This window comes from Gopherus flavomarginatus, chromosome 1 (genome assembly GCF_025201925.1).
Source record: "Gopherus flavomarginatus isolate rGopFla2 chromosome 1, rGopFla2.mat.asm, whole genome shotgun sequence".
Lineage (NCBI taxonomy): Eukaryota > Metazoa > Chordata > Testudines > Testudinidae > Gopherus > Gopherus flavomarginatus.
This window is the reverse complement of record NC_066617.1, coordinates 328,639,555-328,661,615: the sequence shown is the minus strand read 5'-3', so window position 1 is coordinate 328,661,615 and position 22,061 is coordinate 328,639,555. Positions and strand designations below refer to the sequence as shown.

The window sequence follows — 22,061 nt, the reverse complement described above, 5'->3', positions numbered from 1 at the left end:
ATCGGGTGATATCTTTCGCCACCAGACTGAAGAGCCTATTATCAAATATTTGTTCCATAGGTGGGTACTTACAGACGGTAATCAAGTCACCCCTTAACCATCTCTTTGTTAAGCTAAACAGATTGAGCTCCTTGACTCGAATCACTATAAAGCATGTTTTGTAATCTGTAAATCATCCTCGTGGCTCTTCTCTGAACCCTCTCCAATTTATCAACATCATTCTTGAATTCTGGGCACCAGAACTGGATACAGTATTCCACTAGCAGTTGCTTCAATGCCAAATACAGAGGTAAAATAATCTCTTTATTCCTACTTGAGATTCCTGCGTATGCATCCAAAGATCACATTAGTTCTTTTGGCCACAATGTCACACTATGAGCTCATGTTCAGCTGATTAAGCATCATGACTCCCAAATCTTTTTCAGAGTCACTGCTTCCCAGGATAGATCCCTCCATCATGTAAGCATGGACGACTTTCTTTTTTGCCAGATGTATATATTTACATTTAGTCATATTAAAATGCATATTATTTGCTTGTGCCCAGTTTACCAAGTGCTCCAAGTTGTTCTGAATCAGTGACTTATCCTGTTCCTTAGTTACCACTCCCCCAATTTTTGTGTCATCTGCAAACTTTATCAGTCATAGTTTTATGTCTTCTATCAGGTCATCGATCAAAATGTTAAATAACATAGAGCCAAGAACCGATCCCTGCGGGACTCCCCCGGATGATGATTCCCCATTTACAGTTACATGTTGAGGCTTATCAGTTAGCCAGTTTTTAATCCATTTAAAGTGTGCCATGTTAATTTTATATCATTCTAGTTTTTTAATCAAAATATTGTGAAGTACAAAGTCAAACATTTTTCAGAAGTCTCAGTATATTATATCACTACTATTACGTTTATCAACCAAACTTGCAATCTCATCAAAAAAGATTACGAGTTGGTTTGGCAGGATCTATGTTAAATCCATGTTGATTTGCATTAATGACGTTACCCTTCTTTAGTTCTTTATTAACAGAGTCTCATATCAGGCACTCCATTATCTTGTTTAGAACTGAGGTCATGCTGACAGGCCTATATGTACGCAGGTCATCCTGTTGACCCTTTAAAAAATCTAGTACAATATCAGCTTTCTTCAAGTCTTCTGGAACTTCTGCAGTGCTCCAAGACTTATTGAAAATTAACACTGACCATCCAGTGAGCTCCTCAACCAGCTCTTTTAAAACTTCTGGACGCAAGTTATCTGGGTCTGCTGATTTTACAATGTCTAACTTTATACCTTCTATTTAACATCGTCCCAAGAACTAGTGGAATGGAAAGAACATTATCACTCTGCATCATCTGTTTTTCCCCCAAATACAGAACAGAAATATTTATTGAATACTTCTGACTTTTTTGTATTATTATTGATAATTCTACCATTTCCAGATAGTAACAGACCAATACCATTGTTAGCATTCTTTTTGTTCCTAATACATTTTAACAACTCCTTCTTATTGTCCTTAACTCTGCTGGTCATAGAGTTCTACTTATGTCCCCTGACTTTCCTTATCAATTTTCTACAATTCTTAACTATTGATTTACAGTCATTACTACCAACTTGCCCTTTCTTCCATTTGTTATATATTTTCAACTGCCTTTCATTTCCCCTCTAATCTAGGTTGGTTTTTAACCAGCACAGCCTTCTTCCTTAATTGTAGGATTGTGACTTTTGGGGCATCTAGTAAGGTGTTCTTCAAACAATTCTCAATTATTCACCTTTTTCTCAATTCTCCTGCCCAGCTGATTTGGCTCATAATTGTTTTCAGCTTTGTGAAATTGGCCCTATTAAATGTCTCGTGTGTGTGTGTGCATGTGTGTATACATATATATATATATATAGAGAGAGAGAGAGAGAGAGATCTGGACTTTATTCTGCTTACACATTATAAATGTCATCAAGTTATGATCACTTGTACCTAAGCTACCATTAACTTTTAGTTCTGTGATCAGTTCCTCTTTATCTGCCAGATTCTGTGAGCAGCTCCTGTCTCATACCAGGCCTCTAATACAAGGGCTTATGTCTCAGGCTCTTTTCCTAATACAAGTGACAGAACCAAAATTAAAACTCTGGAGTTCCTGTCTCTGAGTCTTGTAATTCAACTACTATAATTTCACTTCACCTTGCCCCTTTTTTACAATTAAAAAAATAAGTTTTGGGCAGCTTCAGAGGCAAGGTTAAAAAGAATTTTGCATCAAACTGCAGTTCTACAGTAAGGACAACCTATGTAATAAAATTCTAGGACTGTCACTCTTTGAAGCCTCAAATGTCTGTTGAGTCAGCGTGAAGCAACAGAAACAGCTACAAACATTGTTGAGGGCTCTTTTTGTTTAGAATATCATCAGGCTGAATAATCCCAGAATTCACTGAGAACAATTTTTAAATTCTCAGCCATTTTGACTTTACAAATTACAAATCATGTGACAGCAAAACATGTATTTATGCCAAGCCTAGAGTCCTAGACTATTGTGATAGCCTAGATAACTCACTCAATTACCATCTCTACTCTACAACTAATTTGCATGCAATAATTTTATTGGTTGTATGAGGAAGACTGCAAAGATAGTGGCATACTTGGCCCAGCTGCCACAGTTCTTCAAAACCACCCACACAGCACAAAACCAGTACACGCAATAACCCCAAATACACAGAGCCCCGAATGGCAGCATGCATCACTCATTCCCCACCCGCACAATTGAACGCAATCTCCCAGCACTACACAGTCAACACACAAATCAACACAACCATCCACTCAACAATACAACCAGCAGACACAATAACCCTAAACTTCTGTGAAGCCTAGAATGCCTTGAGTCATTGTGAAGTGATGGAAACAGCTACAAGCATGGTTGCGAGCTCTTTTTGTTTAGAATCTGAGCAAGTTCAATCCTCCATGGGATTCACAGTCTACTGCCCAACTTTTAAGTTCTCAGCCATTTTCAGATTTTATTTTAAAAGCCACACGTGATTTTACTAATTATACCCATGCAAAAGCAAGGGCTCACAGCTACTAGTAATGCGTAAAAGCCCACATTACACTTCAACTGTAAAATCCACTGCCATTGGCAAGGTTTCTGATTAATTCTTTTTTCACAATACTAAGGCCACAATATTTTGCAACAGCTACTTCAATTCAATTCACTTCAATTCAAAACTAAGTAAGCTCAAAAATTGTTGGGAAGCAGATGTCTTAGAAAAAGAGAACAGTACACCTAATCCATATATAGTTAGTTTAATTTGTATATTTGTTTTATACTGTGAATATTTTAATATACCATGTACAGTTAAGAATGGAATTTGGCTCCCATTGTTAGACCCCTATGGGATTGCATGGGTACATCTTAAGAGCAGAATTTGGATCCATCCTGAGCAAATACCGGTAATCATCTAATTTATTATTACATCGAAGAGCAGAGACTACATTCAAGGACATGAACAGATGGTGTATCATCAAAAAGAAATGTGAGAAATGGAAATTTTATTGTCCAGGAGGTTATATGCAGTTGCTGTGTTATTTCTAATGAAAGCAGTGAAACTTATACCCCCATCACCACAAGATATGCAGCCTGCTGGATTCTCATTTCAGCATCTGTTCTGCAAACCTTTGATGTCCACATAACAAATATATTACTTAGCCTATTATGCACTTTCACAATTTCTTTCCATCTGAACCTGCCTTCCCCCGCATCATAGGTTTTAAGTGCTACCTCCTCCTCTATTTGGCTTATATGAAGCCAATTTAATTTGTTGCTGTCTTTATGTTTTCACAGTTTACAATGGATTACATGGCAACCTCTCAATTCTATAGCAACAGATCACTAAACAGTGAGGCCTATCGCTTCAGCCCTTTCACACAGCTGCCATTTGTTTTCTTGCTATATTGTTCCAGTACTGACACAATATTTATTGTGTCAATGAAGACTGAGACAGAATGTTCAAAATACTACCTCAGAATTATGTGCAAAGATCCTCATGTTCATTAACAACTTCTGTGGTTATAATTCTGATTCTCCATTTAAAGTGTTCCCCCTGCCCACACAGACTATCAGATTCTTCACTATTAATTATGGTTTTCATTTAGTAGAGGAGAACCCAACCATTCTGTCTCTGAAATTCTAACAGCAGAGTATTCCTTGTTTAGCCCTTTGGGCCATGCCCTGGCACAAATGCCACCACTGCTTTAACTCTTGATTGCCCTCTCATTCTTCTTTTAGTCTCATTTTTCTTTTTATATATCTGGGCATTTTCCTACTTTTTTATTTTGCTCTTTATCTTGTTTTCCTCCACATCTGCCCACTAGTAGCTCCCACTCCTACCAGCCTCATTGCTTCCAATCTTCTCTCTCCCAGGTACCAGTTATTCCCATCCAATCATGTTAACCCTAATTTTAATATTTGTGCTTAGAAGTAGAAATCTATTTCTTTTCAAATTTCACCCTAAAAAGAGAACCCCTATGGTATATGTAATCCTTAACAAAGCACACGCCGGCCAAGATCCTCAACCCATATACATTGCATCCAATGCACCATGCAAGTCTGGATTTTAAAACAAACATACTCACAAAAATCCAAATTTGCAAGTATGATGATGCCTTCATTGGGTTATGTGAGGGGAACTGAACCCAGGACCACGTGACCTAAAAAGCATGACCCTTTGCTGCTTGAGATAAAGGGCAGGGTCTGTTAAATCAGGAGGCAGCGGCAGACTCACAAAAGCATCTGAAGAAGTGAGCTGTAGCTCAGGAAAGCTCATGCTGAAATAAATTTGTTAGTCTCTAAGGTGCCACAAGTACTCTTGTTCTAAAAGCTCATTATGTTGTCTGGCCACTAGAGGGTGAACAAAGACTCATGCTTTGTGAATACTGGGTCCTCTCTGCCAGCAGAGCGGGTGCATGCACAATCACAAGTACCCAATGTAATTGTCGTGGATTTGGAAATCTGCACCTGTGTGCCACAGCAGGTAGAGCACCGTCGTTTCTATCCCCAAGAATCTCCAGACAGATACAACGAAAAAAAAATATAACAGAAAAAAGACTTTAAAATGCATCTCTAACTTGGTTGTGACATTTAACGTTAGATCAGGTCCACAGTTCATAACATTTCCAGAAAGGAAGTGGATTGATTTATCTTTCAGTCAGTTTGTTCATAAAGTCTTACAAAACATTTTGCAGGGTCATGTGATGTGTATTTACTACCCACACGATAATAGGTCTACTACCAGCACAGCTAGCAAAATAATTACCCATTTTAGTCCCAGGTGGGCTTGGGTCTCACCATTGCCAAATGCCTTCAAATCAGTGGTTTTCAACCTTTTTTCATTTGCAGACCCCTACAAAATTTCAAATGGAGATGTGTACTCCTTTGGAAGTCTTAGACAGTCTTCAGATCTCCAGGAGTCCATGGACCAGAGACTGAAAACCACTTTTCTAAATGCAATATGACAAGAACAAGTATCACTTCTCATGTCTACCACACCTGTTTAAGGCTCAGTCCTGTAAAATGCTGGGCATCCCCTGAAACATGAAGTCACTAGGAGTTGAAGGTATTCAGCACCCTTCAAGCACAGACACAGAAAGAATTAATATCTGACCTCTCTCAACATCCAAACAAAACTCATTTTCCTCTAACTGTCATGGTCTGAAGGTCCCACAAACATGGGAGAAGATGGTTTGTTTGTTTGTTTACCAAATTGCCAGCCATTACCGAATATCTGGGGTTTTTTTTAATTGCACGTATCAATGAGAAGGAAGTGGAGAAGGGGTGTGGACAATCAGCTTTTTTGAAAATTATTCTTTTTCCTCCCAAGCCACGGCAATTTCTTATTGTTTATGTGCTGATGAGTGGATAAAGTTTGGGCTGAAGCAGTTATTTCCTGAAAAGTGTCACAATCCCTTGAAGCCTCCTATAGACTGTTAAAAACTGCAGTATATCCGCACCTGTGTGTTTTATTGAGATGAAAGTCTAGAAGTGTAGAAAATGATGCAGCATTTTTTTATGCCTATGATAAAACAGAACAAAGTCAGGGCATGGGGGCTAGTTCTCAGCTCAGCGTTGTGGGTATTTACTGTGCATGTGTAATGCCGACAGACCCCAGTCATGGGCGGGTGGGATGGGACCTCTGGAGCTTAGTGCATAAGCCTCTACCACCTGAGCTAAAAGCCAACTGGCTGTTAGCTAAGGCTGTAGAGCAGACTCATTTTATCTCTCTCTAAGTGGTCTCAGTGCCATTAGGGGAGACAGCACAGCACATCCAGAAGGTTTGCGGGTTACACATACACAACTCTCAAGTTCCATCAATCAATTTTACCCAGTCTATAAACAGTTTACCATACTCAGCAAACATTATTTTAAGTCCTCGAAAAGTCAGCTACTTCCATTCTAATAAGAATTTAGGGCTTTCTTTCTAAGGAAACAGGCTGAATAATCTCCTTGATGCTGCAGCAAAAAACATCCAATGGAAGCAGCTGTGAAAGGCAAATATGGGCATTCTTTCTTCCCCCAAAACCTAATGAAGAGGTCATGCGGATCCCTCCATATATGTTAAATGACAGTGAATTTTTTCTCCCAGAAAACTTTCTACAGAATATCTCCTTGATTGACAGTCAAAATTGGATTTGTCCATCAGTCAATATTTAGAGTTAGCAATGGACCAAAAGAGCTAAGAAGTTTAAAGAAGATGCAGGTGGACAACAATGTCCCCAGAGGATGGAGAACATTCTCCTGGGATATAAGCTAGATTTGCAACCTTGGGCTGGGAAGTCTGTGTGAAATCAAGGGCTATGCTAATGAGTGAGCACATGTGTATATTTGGTGTTTTTGAAAAGCAATCACAGATTGCTGTAGAGACCAAGGTCCACAAGTTATGCACAAAACATATACAGCACAGGCAGACAATACAAGCTTCCCCATAATGCTCCATCAGTGTTGCTCAACCCTTAGTTTAAGGGACCACTTCTAAGGCTGAGAGAGTAATTCAGTCTCCCCAATCCATTTGAATTGGCCTTTCCTCAGGGACTATTAATGAAGGCACCAATTAGTGTAAATTGTGGCATCCACGAAACAATGCATTTCCCATAGACCATAGAGCTGCCATCAAATGTTAACTTACATTCATTCCAGACAGACGCCATGTCTACACTACAAAATTAAGTTGATCTAACGTATATCAGCGTACAGCTGCCGCAGTAATTACATCATCCGTGCGTGTCTACATATTGCTCCCCGTGTCAGCAGTGTGTGTCCTCACCAGGAGCACTTGTATTGACTGTACTGTCACTGTGAGGCCCTGTGGAACAGCTCCTGAAAGCCAATAATTTGGAAATTCTACCTGTGGTCAATGGACCCCTATTATAAAAGTCTTAGCCTGAAAACAGACTGAACAAAATTCAGCTATAAATGTTGCACATGCTCAGCACAGCATTTGATGCAGTGGAAGAAGGGGCACTGAACTGTGGGTTTCTACGGTAACAACACTTCTGGGTTTTGACCTGTAGGTGGGGGTATTCACATACTTTTGCTTGATCAGAAAAACTGAATGCCTTTTGTGGGATTTGAAACTTAAATTTTTACAGTCATCTTTTGTGGACCTCTTAGACATAGTCTGCAAACCCCTATGTAACAAGAGACCACAGGTTGAAAACCACTGATCTAATGAATAAAAATCTGAAGAATGTAAAGACACCCAAACTGGGCTGTGGTGATGTGCACGGGACAGGAGCTTTTCTTGATGCAGTTTACTGCAATGCAGGGTCAAGTAAAACAATAAAATATATTCTGCTGGCTGGACTACCTCTCTGATGAATAGATGGAAACTGAAATCCACAAACATCTACAGACTCCATGACAGTACATTATGCCACTGATCATTACTAATTCACTAAACCTTCAAGCATTCACATTATGTTGCAATTATAGTTCTGAAGGGTTAGGTGTAAATAGAAGAGAAAGTCATGCAGTTGTGCACAATGTCTCCTTAAAGCTTCTTTTAATAAAAAGATTCCTCACCAAATAATACTTTAAATACTGTACTTAAAATATTGTATAATTACTAATACTAATCTGACCATTTTTATTTTTTTTAAGCTTGGCACCCATTAGTTCATAATAAACCAAACTCTGAGTTAGAGTGCTAGCAGTCTCTGAGATCCTAAAGAGAAAGGCAAGGGCCAACATTTTCAAAAACGAATTTCAGCAACTCAAAGTTTAGATTTCAGAAACTGCTGAGTTCCCACCTGAGGAAAAAAGGCCCCTTCAAGACTCCTCCAGTTGGGCACTCAAACCTGGGCCACCTAAAATCACTAGTCACTTTTAAAAGAAGTCTTAACCTAAGTTCATTTTGTAATTAAACTTCCTCTCACGCAGGTTCATATAAGTTAATTTCAGAGTCTGCCTTTGGAATAGTGCAGTATTTAGTGAGACCTGCAGAAAGCACCATGCTGACAGTATCAAGGACCAATATTACAAGGATCAATACTTCTTTCAATGGAAGTAAATTGTTTCTGATAGCACAGTATCTCTGAAAAGTCTAGTATTACTGACCCTATAAAATCTCTCTCAGTGGTTAGGATTTTTACCATCCCATGTTATAAAACTGCATCTGTTAACAGAAACGAGCTGGTACCCATATAAAAGTCACTGTTTGGTCAGAGTTCAACATCAGAGGTAGAACTCCTTCCTCTTTTTTACTCTTCCCCTTTAGCTCTCCACTTCTTCTCCCTTCTCATCTCTACTCAACTACTTTTCTCCCCCACTTCCTTTCTTTAATGCTTCTGTCCTCTGTAGAATGCATCAGTAGTAGGTGACGTGATCATACACACTTGAGCAAATCTGCCAGTGACCTTCCATCCCTGGGAGAGCAGACAGAAAGACCTCGCATATTTTTGAGACATAAGTTAAGTAATATGTGAGAACTAGACTTACATGGTCACTTTCAATATTCTGCAACAGCCTTGGGTCATCAAATTCGCATGATTCACTGGTAGAAGGAGGTAACTGGCTGTGGAGCAAGAAAACAGATTATTACATTTAACACTACAATGGCAACATTTTCTTTTCCATTATTAATCTAGACCTCATCAGGAAATATTAAAGGGACAGCATCAACTAAAAAAAGAAAATCACATTACTGTCTAAAAACATATTATCTACTAGTATTACAAGTAGCACCTAATATTATTTTAAGTGAAAGGGAGAAGTAGGAAGAAATACTTGTCTTTATTTGCAGTTTTTTTTGTTCATTTTACAGCAATTTGGCTATCAGCATTTTCACTCTTTCTCCTGCATAGTCAGTGCTCCCTGTTTGTGGGTCTTTCACTCATCAACAGAAGAAAGAAAAAATTTTCAAAAAACAGAAAAAATGAGGCTGCAGAACCACAGAAACTGGTAGGAGACACAGGGCAGGTGTAGTATCAAATGTTACTTTTAAATACGTTTGAGATTACTAGATTTTGTTCGAAATGGACTAGATTTAAAGTTGACTGTGTTCCTTTGAATCAGGTAGATCTGTTTAATTAAAAAGTTTTGATTTTAACCATCTCAAAATTTATCATTTCTCTCTCTCAATCTCTACTCCTCTCCATCTATCTTTACTAGAAACAGTCTCTTTTGGGATCTTTCATATCAATAAAACCTGCCTGAACTTTTCAAGTTGTCCTGTAGGCCCATGCTTACGCAGTTGAATGATGCTAATATAGTATAGCACTGCCCAGAACACTTTCAGTAAAGAATCCTTCATGGTGCTGTAAAGCAGAGGCTGGGAAGCATGGTGTTGATTCAAGAAGCAGCATTCCCTTTTCTCTTGTAGGTAACACTGTGTCCTGTGTACTAAGGTAGCAGCAAGAGAGGGCACATCAGAGAGATGGAAGGGAGAAATTGCAAGGGGGAGTGCAGAAAAGAAGTGCAAAAAGGTGGTGGAGGGGAAAAAACTTGCAGAGAGAGGGGAAAAAAAGAGGAAAAGATGCAAGAGGAAGGTAAGAAGGAAGAGCAGAGGAAAAGGAGACCATGGGGAACGGGGAAAGAAACAAGAAGGAAAGAAATAGGATGTGAGCAAGGAGAAGAAAAAGATGGTGGAATAATGATGGCAAAGAAATGAACAGAGGAGGAAATGGAAGAAAAAACAGAAGGCGAGGCAGAGACAGAACATCCACCCCACCAAAAGTAGCTCCTCATGTCAGTTAGACAAGAAGTGTTTCTTCCTTTCTTAGAGGCCACTTCAGGACCTGGGAAGAGGCAGGATCAATAGGAAAACCCAACTCACTTGGCCAATGGTAAGAAAACTTAAATCAAAATGAAACAAAAACTTAAAGGAAAGAGGGAAGAGGCTCAACATATTTTGGCAGAAAGGGAAACTCCAATGTACACCTTCCTCATTGCTAACCTATATTTGTCATTCACAGCCAGTGCACACCTTCCTCTGGCATCTCTTCTTTCCTGCCTCATTTCAATCTGAATCAGTTACAGTGGCAGTGACAGTTCTTGCCTATAGCTCCCTGTCAGGATTTTGCCATGAGATCACTCTGGAGGCCTACACAGACTCCTGCCTCCTATTTTTTTTATTTTTCCATTAAAAAAACCTATTTTAAACAAAAGAAGCCCTCATGTCATCTGCCTAGATACTTCCATTCAGACAGTTCTTGATCAGATTGCAAGTTAACATAAGAACATAACAACAGCCATACTGGGTCAGACCAAAGGCCCATCTAGCCCAGTATCCTGTCTTCCGACAGTGGCCAATGCCAGGTGCCCCAGAAGGGATGAACAGAACAGGTAATCAACAAGTGATCCATCCCCTGTCGCACATTCACCAACCTCTGGAAAAAGAGGCTAGGGACACTATCCCTGCCCATCCTGGCTAATAGCCATTGGTGGACCTGTGTCCTCCATGAATTTATCTAGCTTTTTAAACCCTGTTATAGACTTGGCCTTCACAACATCCTCTGACAAAGAGTTCCACAGGTTGACTGTGCATTGTGTGAAGATATACTTCCTTCTGTTTGTTTTAAACCTACTGCCTATTAATTTCATTTGGTGACTCCTAATTTGTGTGTTATGAGAAGGAGTAAATAACACTTCCTTATTTACTTTCTCCACACCAGTCATGATTTTATAGACCTCTATCATATCCCCCCTTAGTCATCTCTTTTCCAAGCTGAAAAGTCCCAGTCTTTTTAATCTCTTCTCATATGGCAGCTATTCCATATCCCTAATCATTTTTGTCTTGCCTTTTCTGAACCTTTTCCAATTCCAATATATCTTTTTTGAGATGGGGAAACCACATCCGCATGCAGTATTCAAATTGTGGGCAAACCATGGATTTATATAAAGGCAACATGATATTTTCTGTTTTACTAGCTATCCCTTTCTTAATGATTCCCAACAATCTGTCAGCTTTTTTGACTGCTGCTGCACACTGAGTGTGTTTTCAGAGAACTATCTACAGTGACTCCAAGATCTCTCTCTTGAGTGGTAACAGCTAATTTAGACCCATCAATTTATATGTATAGTTGGGATTATGTTTTCCAGTTTGGATTACTTTGCATTTATCAACATCGAATTTCATCTGCCATTGTCTTGCCTAGTCACCCAGTTTTGTAAGATCCCCTTGTAGCTCTTTGCAATCTGCTTTGGACTTAGCTATCTTGAGTAGCTTTGTATCATCTGCAAATTGTGCCACCTCATTATTTACCCCTTTTTTCTAGATCATTTATGAATATGTTGAATAGGTCAGGTCCCAGTATAGACCCCGGGGGACATCATTATTTACCTCTCTCCATTCTGAAAACTGACCGTTTATTGCTACCCTTTGTCTCCTATCTTTTAACCAGTTACCAATCCACAAGAGGACCTTCCCTCTTATCCCATAGCAGCTTACTTTGCTTAGGAGCCTTTGGTGAGGGACCTTCTCAAAGGCTTTTTAAAAAGAATTCTAGTAGATTGGAGAAGCCGTATTTCCCTTTATAAAAACCACGTTGATTCTTCCCCAACAAATTATGTTCACCTATGTGTCTGACAGTTCTGTTCTTTACTATTCTGTTCTTTACAGAACAAGAAGCAATGGTCTCAAGTTGCCGTGGGGGAGTTCTAGGTTGGATGTTAGGAAAAACTATTCCATTAGGAGGGTGGTGAAGCACCGGAATGGGTTACCTCCGCAGGTAGTGGAATCTCCATCCTTAGAGGTTTTTAAGGCCCAGCTTGACAAAACCTTGGCTGGGATGATTTAGCTGGGGTTGGTCCTGCTTTGAGCAGGGGGCTGGAATAGATGACCTCCTGAGGTCTCTTCAAACCCTAATCTTCTATGATTCTATAGTTTCAACCAGTTTGCCTGGAACTGAAGTCAGGCTTTGTCATAAACAGACTGTTAAGGGTTAATGTCTCTTGTACCTGTAAAGGGTTACAAGCAGGGAACGGGACACCTGACCAGAAGACTAATCAGAAGACAAGATACTTTTAAATTTGGGCGGAGGGAAGCTTTTGTGTGTGTTCTTTGTCCGTTGTGGGTTCTTCTCTCGGAGGGTCTGAGAGAGACCAGACATTACTACAGGCTAAGTTTTTTTTCTAATAGTAAGTAAAAACAGGCGGTTTAGGTTTCTTGATTGTTTTACTCTATTTGCAATTGTGGATCTGGCTGGTTAACTTTTATATGTGTAGTTGCTGGGAATATTTTGATTTGTATTGGTACTGGGGGGAAAATCTCTTTATGGTGTCTCTAAGCTATAGGACCCTGTAAAATTTACATCTTGAAGTTACCGAGATAAGTCTTTACTTTTTCCTTTCCTTTATTAAAAGATTTCTTTTTTTAGAGAACTTGATTGATTTTTTTTTCTTGTCTCCCTTGTTTTATTTTAGGGAATTGGGATAATTCACCAGGACGGGTGGGGGAGACGGGAGGGGGGAGAGAGAGAATCTCTCTCTGTTTTCCTTGAATCTGTTTGCCTCTTTGTGGAAGGGAAGGGAGATGCTTCTCTGTATGGTGATTTAGAGGTTAGATCAGTATCTCTCAGGATAGCCCAGGGAGGGAAATTCTGAGAGGGGGAAAGGTGGGGGGAATGGTTTATTTCTCCTTGTTTTAAGAACCCAAGGGATCTGGGTTCTTGGGGTCCCCAGGCAGGGCCGCCCAGAGGATTCCGGAGGTCTGGGGCCATCGGCGGCAGGCGGCTCCGGTGGACCTCCCGCAGGCGTGCCTGCGGAGGGTCCGCTGGTCCCGCGGCTCCGGTGGAGCATCCGCAGGCATGCCTGTGGGAGGTCCACCGGAGCCGCGGGACCAGTGGACCCTCTGCAGCCATGCCTGCAGGAGGTCCACCGGAGCCGTGGGACTGGCAAGCGGCAGGGGGCCCCCCGCGCAGCGAAACGTCTAGAGCCAGCCCTGTTCGGCGGCGGGGGGCCCTTCCGTTCTGGGACCCGCTGTTGAAGTGCCCTGAAGACCCGCAGTGGGGGCCTCCCGCCGGCGAATTACCGCCGAAGCGGGACCCACCGCCGAAGTGCAGCCTGCTCTTCGGCGGTAATTCGGTGGCGAGGGGCCCCCACCACGGGTCTTCGGGGCACTTCGGCGGCGGGTCCTGAATGGAAGGGCCCCCCGTAGCCGAATTACAGCCAAAGACCGGGTTGCACTTCGGCAGCAGGTCCCGCTTTGGCGGTAATGCGATGGCGGGGGGTCCTTCCGCCCCAGAGTGGAAGGACTCCCCCGCCAGTGAAGACCGGGAGCGGAAGAAGCTCTGGGGCCCGGCCCCACAAGAGTTTTCTGGGGCCCCCGAGGGAGTGAAGGACCCCGCTCCAGGGGTCCCAAAAACTCTCGTGGGGGCCCCTGCGGAGCCCGGGGCCTGGGGCAAATTGCCCCTCTTGCCCCCCCCCCGGGCGGCCCTGTCCCCAGGGAAGGTTGGGGAGGTCAGAGTGCCCCAAAACACTATATTTTTGGGTGGTGGCAGTGCTATCAGATCTAAGCTGGTAATTAAGCTTAGAGGATTCAGGTGCTAGTATCTCATTTTCTGAACTCTAAGGTTCAGATCTGAGAAAGAATGCTGTGACAGGCTTACTGGCATGTAATTGCCGTGATCACCTCCGGAGCCCTTTTTAAAAATTGGCCTCACATTAGTTATCCTCCAGTCATTTGGTACAGAAGCTGATTTAAATGATAAGTTACAAACCACAGCAAGCAATTCTGCAATTTCACATTTGAGTTCCTTCAGAACTCTTGGGCGAATACCATCTGCTCCTGGGGACTTATTACTGGTTAATACAACGGTTCTCAAACTTTAGCAACTCAAGGACCCCCATTTTGATTTAAAATTTTTTGCAAACCCCCACCCCCGACCCTCCTCTTCCTGCCCCCACTCCACTCCTACCCCTGCTCTTCCCTGCTGCTTTCCGCCCCCTTACCAGAGTGTGCCCTCTCCGCACTCCTCCCCCTCCCTTCCAGTGCCTCCTGCGTGCCAGAGAACAGCTGTTCCCCCGCATTCAGGAGGCATTGGGAGGGAGGGGGGAAGAGTTCAAGGCGGGAGAGGGAGGAGGATTTGATCAGCGGGGCCCACGGAACCCCTAGAGTACCCTTGCAGACCCCAGTTTGAGAAACGCTGGTTTAATACATATTTAATAAATACATAGTTACATATTTAGTACCATTTATAATATATGTGTCCATCACAAAGCTTTGGGGGCCATTCAGAAATTTAAAAACACAATTAGTTTGGAAACACATCAGCTACAATGGCCTGAAGTTCAAGCATTCCCCTAAACTAGCAGCACAAAGGCTAAATCAAGACTCTTCCCTACTCAGGTAGAGACCTGACACAAAATGAGTGTTTTGTACCGTGCTCTGAAGGAAAAGCTCTTTTCCCCTAGTTTGTGATCCCTCTTGCCCATTCTTGCCCAATCAGTAAATTTAAGCCTCTGGGGAAGATTCATTACTCCTGCACCTATGGAGGGAGCTGTACTATAAGGAAGCTTCACTCCAATTGTGGCTGTGGCTTCACGGGCCACATGAGGAGTAGCACTGAGTTAACATCTCCCACCCAGCTTGATCCACTCACTCCCACGTCAGTTTCTACCCACTTTGGGGGCTCTACCGACTGGCTGCAGGACCTCAGGCAAAATCTAAGTTCCACCTTTGCACCCTAACTGTAAGTGGACACAGCCATGTGGGGCAGACAACTTAGAAGTGACTATATCCCTTGGGCTTTTCCATTCTGGCTCTAAACTTTGGACAAACAATAATCTTTCATTGATATGTGTTAGATATGTGTTAGCTGTCTTCCTTTGTATAGTCCCAAACTAGTTCCAGTCAATGATTATTACCTAAAGTCTTCTGATGAACGTTCTCTTTCCAACTCTGGAAAGTGACTAAAAGAAGGAAAAAATGTATAGTTATTGGCTAGTTTGATAAAAGAAAGGGAGTACATGACAACATAGAGCTAAGCAGTTAAAAAAAAATCAGGTTTGAAGCACCAGTACTCTGGAAACATGTTCATCAACTTGCAGCAGAGATTTAACCTTCCTCCTTCCAAAGACTTAAATTAAATACCATGTAACATACCCTGAAAGGCTATTTTGGATGGGATCTTAAATACTGAAGACACTTCCTGGTTTCCATCAACATTAAAGGATAGATTTTTAAGGAATCAGAATGCTAGGGACATGCTCCCAAATACACTACTAACAGTAAGTCTAATTTGTACAAGCAGTTACCATGACAACATGTGCAAATGGCCAGATAGGGAATTAATTTCAAATGGGGCAATTCATATAGCTTCACAAGTGCTTTACAAACTAGCAGACCTCGTAAAGTATAACTAATTTTTTAGGAGAGGCAAAATAGAAGAAATTAAAGACATATATACTTTATGTTATAAAAACGTGGCCACAGAAGATTCCATACGGGGATTATGCAGCCCTGGGGATTCAGGCACAGGTTCCCAGGAGCTAGAAACCAAATTGATTCTTTGTATTAAAAATAAACAAACGCAATGATTTAAAGCAGACAGCATAACAATGAGAAGTAGTTGTCCTTTCTGGGGGAGCGTTACCAGACAAAAGAATGAAGAATTGGTCACTAAATATGAACTATGGGCTAAATCCTAGTTCAGCTAAAGTCAATTATTTTAGTTGGATAAGGTCTTGACCCAACATTTGGTTCCCCTAAGGAAAACCCTATGATGAAAGGCCTGAAACTCATTTAGCACCACTTGTTTCATTCCATCCAATTAGGTAAGAGGAAGAGGAGAACACCTTATTCAAACAAACCTTTCCACCATCACATTTAAATTATTTCAACCTTTGCATTCCATAATTAATGCTGCAGGAGAAACTAACAATTTATTTTATGGGCACAAAAATGAATTTCTCTTAATACAACCAAACAGTCAAATTTAATTTTATTACAGAACAGAATACCAATTTGCAGAATTAATAAAATTAATTATTAAGCTATGGAGTTTATAGAAATAGTACCTACCCGTATGTCACTCCAGCAATACTACATTTCTTGAAGTTCATAATATTGCATGTTAGAGTGCCTGTTTTATCAGAAAACAGGTATTTTACCTAGAATACAAATGAAACAATTGTAGCAACTTCACAAGATTAACTTACACATTAAATCAGAAAAAAAATCACAAGGAAGTACGCATGTTCAGGAAATACAGCAGTACAGGCCAATGCAAACTTGTTGCAGTTTGTCAGAGATGATTAGTTCTATCTTACAAAAGCTACAGGCAAATTCCCAGGAAAAATATTTAAAATAAGAGTTAATATTGGTAATATAGTTCCTCTGAAAACAAGTAAGGACCAGATCCTGAGTGGTTATAAATTGTCAGAGCTTCATTATAATCAGCGGAGCTATGCTGATTTACACCAGCTGAAGATATAGCGCTAGAAGTTTAAATGAACAAAATGTGAAAAAAAAAGTGTCTGTAAATTCTCAGTTAAGGATCCAACACCAATTTTAATTTAAAAAAATTGTGCATGAGGTCCTGTGAACTGCAAATCCATCCATCACTTACAGGCTGGAGACCAGTACCTCCTCACATTCCTGCTTTGAATCAGAGACCATTGCTCATTTTCCACATATCTGACAGATATTTACCCGAGTCTTGTTTGTTACTTGGCTATGAAAGGCTCCACTGACACCCATCCACACCTTCAATACCACCTGGAGATCCCACTGTACTCCACCAGCCCTCCAGATGGGTGTTAACGTTCCTAACTTCCATACACAAGCCAGGCATTCACCTCTACACCTTTATAATAAGGGTATTAATTCCCCTTAAAGATATGAACTGAAAGCGTCATACCGTCATACAACAAAAGTCTTATGCTGTTGTGACTCACACATTCAGCAAGGCAAACTGAAGTTTCTTTCACAGGAACTTGGCCCTGGATCCTTAACACAATTTCCAAATTTTTGAACACTTCCTTATTTTGTTATTTTACTTTTCCTATGAATCTTGTTTTAGGAAAGATCTATTCTCAGCCTTAACTCTATTTTAGCAATGCTTTTTGTACTAGGATTTCCTTTAGGTTTATTTAAAAGTAATGTACCAATCCTTTTATACTTATCTTCATGAAGCCTCAAAAGGGGCCTCTAGAACAGACATGGGCTAATAATGAAAATATATTCATTGTATTAATAAAATTTCATATAATTTACATTTCTTGACTCTTCAAGAATTATCATGAAATATTTTAAAAATTATTCCACAGATATTACCTGATCAGCCCTAGTTATATGCTCAGCAATTACAACTTGTACCTTATGTAACCCTCTTTGGCTTTGAACAATTTAACTGGTAAAGTAAACATTAGAAAGTAGAGCCAGTCCATTGAACAACTTTTTATGGAGTTATAGTATGAAAGACACATTTGTAGATAAGTCAAACTGTTGATTTAAACAAATTATAAAAATGTCCCTACGAAGAAAAAAGCATTCATAGAAATGGAGGGCTGGAAGAAACCACAACAAGTCAGCTAGTCCATCCTCCCACACTGAGGCAGGATTAAGTAACCCTAGACTATCCCTGACAGATGTTTGTCTAACCTGTTGTTAAAAATCTCCAGTGACTGCAATTCCACAACCTACCTACATAACCTGGTCATTTTTTCAAGATCCACAACGCAAAATTTACTTGTTCACTCAGCTAAAAATGAAGGTCTATATTTTCAAACATGACTAGTGATTTTGGGTGCCTCAGTTTTTGAGTGCCCAACTTGAGTCAGCTAATGGGGGCTTACATTTGGAGAACAGACGTTCAAAGCCTTCTGTAAACTGGTGTCTCGAATGCATATATCTCAGGGTGGGTAGCCAAAAGCTGAGACACTCAAAGTTTTATGTTAGTAAGGTTGCCTAAAACTCGGCTTCAAACGGAAACTGTCTTCCAACCCAGTAAAAAGCGACAAAGAGTCCTGTGCCACCTTATAGACTAGCGGACGTATTGGAGCATAAGCTTTCGTGGGTGACGAAGTGGGTATTCACCCAAGAAAGCTTATGCTCCAATACATCTGTTAGTCTATAAGGTGCCACAGGGCTCTTTGTTGCTTTTTACAGATCCGGACTAACACAGCTACTCCTCTGATACTTCCAACCCAGCGTAACTCCTAATATATTCAGCACTGATAATCATTTTAGACAGAGGGACATTTATGATCCAGCTATCAAATTGAAAATACAAAAACACCAAGACAAGTTATCTAGTTACCTCAAGCAAATGATAATAAAATCAATGACTGAATGATACATTAAGATATATGTAAATTAGATGCATGCTAGCCTAATTACACTGTATGTTTCATTAAGAGATATGAAAGCCCTGAGGAGCCAAAGGATTCCAGATTAAAATTAGAATTTCCACTATTCCAATTCTTGGCCTGGAGGAAAGACCGGTCTTACTCTAAGAAGGAAAAGCCATGTCAATCAATCTGTTAAAAACTGTGCTTTCAGTAAATCTGTTATGCACAAGCCTAGGACTCTGCTGGGAAAGGGCTTTAGAAAAAAAGGTCCATTATAAATTTTCAATGTAAAGATTTGGCATGTTAAAAAGCAGATAATGAATATACATATCTAACAGTGATAATCATTTTTGAATGTTACAATAGAAATTCTGCCTGTAAGGTCTCCACATTTTCTGTAAATTTATTTTGGGAAAGTTGATTGGGAAGTTCTTTAACTCTGAAAAATATTCTATTTGTTATTCGGAATTGTACAGAAAAGTTCTGAGCAACCACACATATTTTATACTTTAACTAGAACAGGTTGAGACATTGTTAATTATTATCATCACTACTTATTTGTATTATTATTGCACCGAGGAGCTCTAGTCATGGACCAGGACCCCAATGTGCTAGTACATGTACAAACACAACAAAACAGATGGTCCCTGCTCTGAAGGACTTACAATAAATGCTCCTGTAAGAATGCAAGTGTAATGACTCCACAGGGTTAAAACCTGGACCAGCAAGGTTCATGGAAGCAGCTTCATGCTAGCTCTTCACTTGGCAGTTACTGGCAACAGCTTACCTGAGATCCATGAAGCCCAGCCCCTGTGGGAGGCGCCATCCCTGAGGCCTGATTGGTGGAGTCCTAGAGCTGCTGATTGGCCTACTGACCCTACTTAAGCCAACAGCAGGACCAGGAGGCCATCTGAACAAGTGGGCTCTGCCCTGCTTTAGACTATGGCCTTGTGCTTCCTGCTACCAGCTCCTACTACCTGCTCATGCTTCCCTGGCTTGATCCCTTGGCATTCTGACCTGCCTTTACTCGGGGTATCTGACCTGTGGTTTCTGACTTTCAGTTTGTTGCCTACCTCTGACCCATTGGTATCCTGACTTGACCTGTCTCTTGTTCTGATCACCAGTTTGTCACCTGCTTCTGACCTCCCAGTATTCCAAACCAATTGATTCTTGACTCCTGTCTCGTGACTGTGGACTCTGGCTCCTACTATTAGATTTGGCTGCCCATGACCCAACCGTGACAGTGACTTGCTCTTCATCCAGTTCAGGAATGATGAATTGGATGAAGAGAGATTCACTAATGTCTTTCTATTTTCCTGGTTGCAGAATAAAGAGTACAACATTTGCACCTGGTGTTATAGGGAGTTGGAAGATACAGCTAGGATTTAATGAACAATTTAATTAGAGATTCAGAATTCTGAATCAGAATGAAAGGTTTGGGATAAAATCATGCATCTACTGACCTGAGATAAAAAGTCACCGTCTTTCTAAAAAGAAATGCTGTTGTTCAGCTGCAAGCTATGGTGCTTGATACAGGAATTACTGGGTGAAATTCTATGGTCTGAGTTACACAGGAGGTGGAACTAAGATGAGCATAATGGTTCCTTCTGGCATTAAATCTATGAATCTTTCATCTCTAGCAAATAGTCTGGACGGAGAACAGTGAGGAAAGAAACAGCCCCTCCCCCAACCTGGTTTCCAAAATTGAGAGCTGTTAACCACACCCACCAGCGTTCAATATCTCATATCTCAATAGATTGCATGCAATCGGAGTGTCTGTAGGACAACGGAGGCACACGTATGAGCCTGCAGACTCAGAATAGATTTATGATGTCCTAAAACAGACCTTAATAAATACTGAGGCAACACTTTAGACGAAATTGTGCCCTCAAATACACTCCAGCAGCTCCTACAGAAATTAATGGAAAGAATACTGACTGAATGCACCCCTGTATTAAAACCCTTCACACTACTGTAACAATCTTTGTACAAAATATGCTTTGAGAGGTATCATTTGAAAGCTAATAACTCTGGTCAATAATACTGTGGTGAAATGCAAGTAGCAACATTATATGTAAAGTTATGAAGATAAGCTGAGATGATGATGGAAATGTGTTTATCAGACACGTCTGGGGAAGGGATAAGCCTGTTTATCAAAGACAAAGGACAAGCTGACACCTCTAGCCAAGTGTCATCAAAGTTAACCAGTCAAGTGGCCATTCTTTAACAAAAAAGGTAGGCAGGGACAGATCAATATGCATTTTAACAAACAAAAACACAGAACCTCTTTCATCACCAGATTCCATGTCTCCACCCTAAGAGTGGAAAGGAACTTTATCTAGGGGTAGCCATCAGGAAAATGCATTTCAAAGAGTGACTGGACTATGAAAGTGAGGGCCAAAACCATCCTGGGTATTATCTCTTTCTATCTCTCTTTCACTCAAGATGACAAAAGCACCAGCTTTTGATTTTGGGAGGGATCCTAACGTGAAAATTTGGCAAGAAATGTTGCTGGGAACACGTGGTACATATTTTACCTAGAACCAAGTCTAGCTCGGTAAGTTTTAGTTACTAGAAAGCGTTTTATCTTTATTTCTCTGGTAACCATTTCTGACTTTACTGCCTTGTACTTACTTAAAACCTCTCTCTTTGTAGTTAAATAAACTTGTTTTAATCAAAACTAATCCAGTGTTGTGTTTAAACTGAATGATTTGGGTAACTCCAGTTAAAAAGCAAACCGTTGAACATTGATCCCTTGCAAAGACAACAGACCTCTAATATCTGTACTGTCCAAGAGCAGGCTGGACAGTGCAGAACACACATTTTTGGGAAAATTCAGGGCAGGATGGGTTGGGGGGTCACCCTGCAAGTGGTAAGCAAGGCTAGTGGGAGCTAGAGTGTGACTGGAGTGTTGTTAATAGGCTGCAGCTATACACAGATACTCAGAGGGTGACCTGCATGCTGTTTGGCTGGTTGTGAAGGGCCCAGGTTGGGAGTTACATCAGCAAAGAATTGGGAGCACGCAAGATTGTAGGGCAAGCAGTGACACTGTCCCTAATTGGTCTGAACTACACCCCAGAATGTGACAAACATACACATTCCAGGGCAGAATTTGGCCTCTAAGAGGAGGAAAGATGGTCTTTTGGTTCAGGCACTGAACTGGGATGCATGAGATTTCAGTTCAAATAGTCTAAGGGCAGGTCTTCATTACCCACCAGATTGGCGGGTAGGGATTGATCTATCAGGAATCGATTTATTGCATCTCGTCTAGAAGCGGATAAATCGATCCCCGAATGCACTCCTCATCAA

General features: G+C 40.9%; 1 protein-coding gene across 3 annotated transcripts in view; it reads right to left on the bottom strand.

Moving 5' to 3' along the window:
* ATP8A2 (ATPase phospholipid transporting 8A2) overlaps positions 1-22,061 on the bottom strand; it is a 657,063-nt gene that overhangs the window by 473,549 nt on the left and 161,453 nt on the right. For all 3 annotated transcript variants that reach the window (XM_050937153.1, XM_050937152.1, XM_050937151.1), the window contains exons 14-16: positions 16,483-16,571; positions 15,327-15,371; positions 8,961-9,036 (exon numbers count right to left, since the gene is read on the bottom strand). In XM_050937153.1, coding sequence (XP_050793110.1) covers positions 8,961-9,036; positions 15,327-15,371; positions 16,483-16,571 — 210 coding nt within the window. The remainder of the gene's footprint in view (positions 1-8,960; positions 9,037-15,326; positions 15,372-16,482; positions 16,572-22,061) is intronic.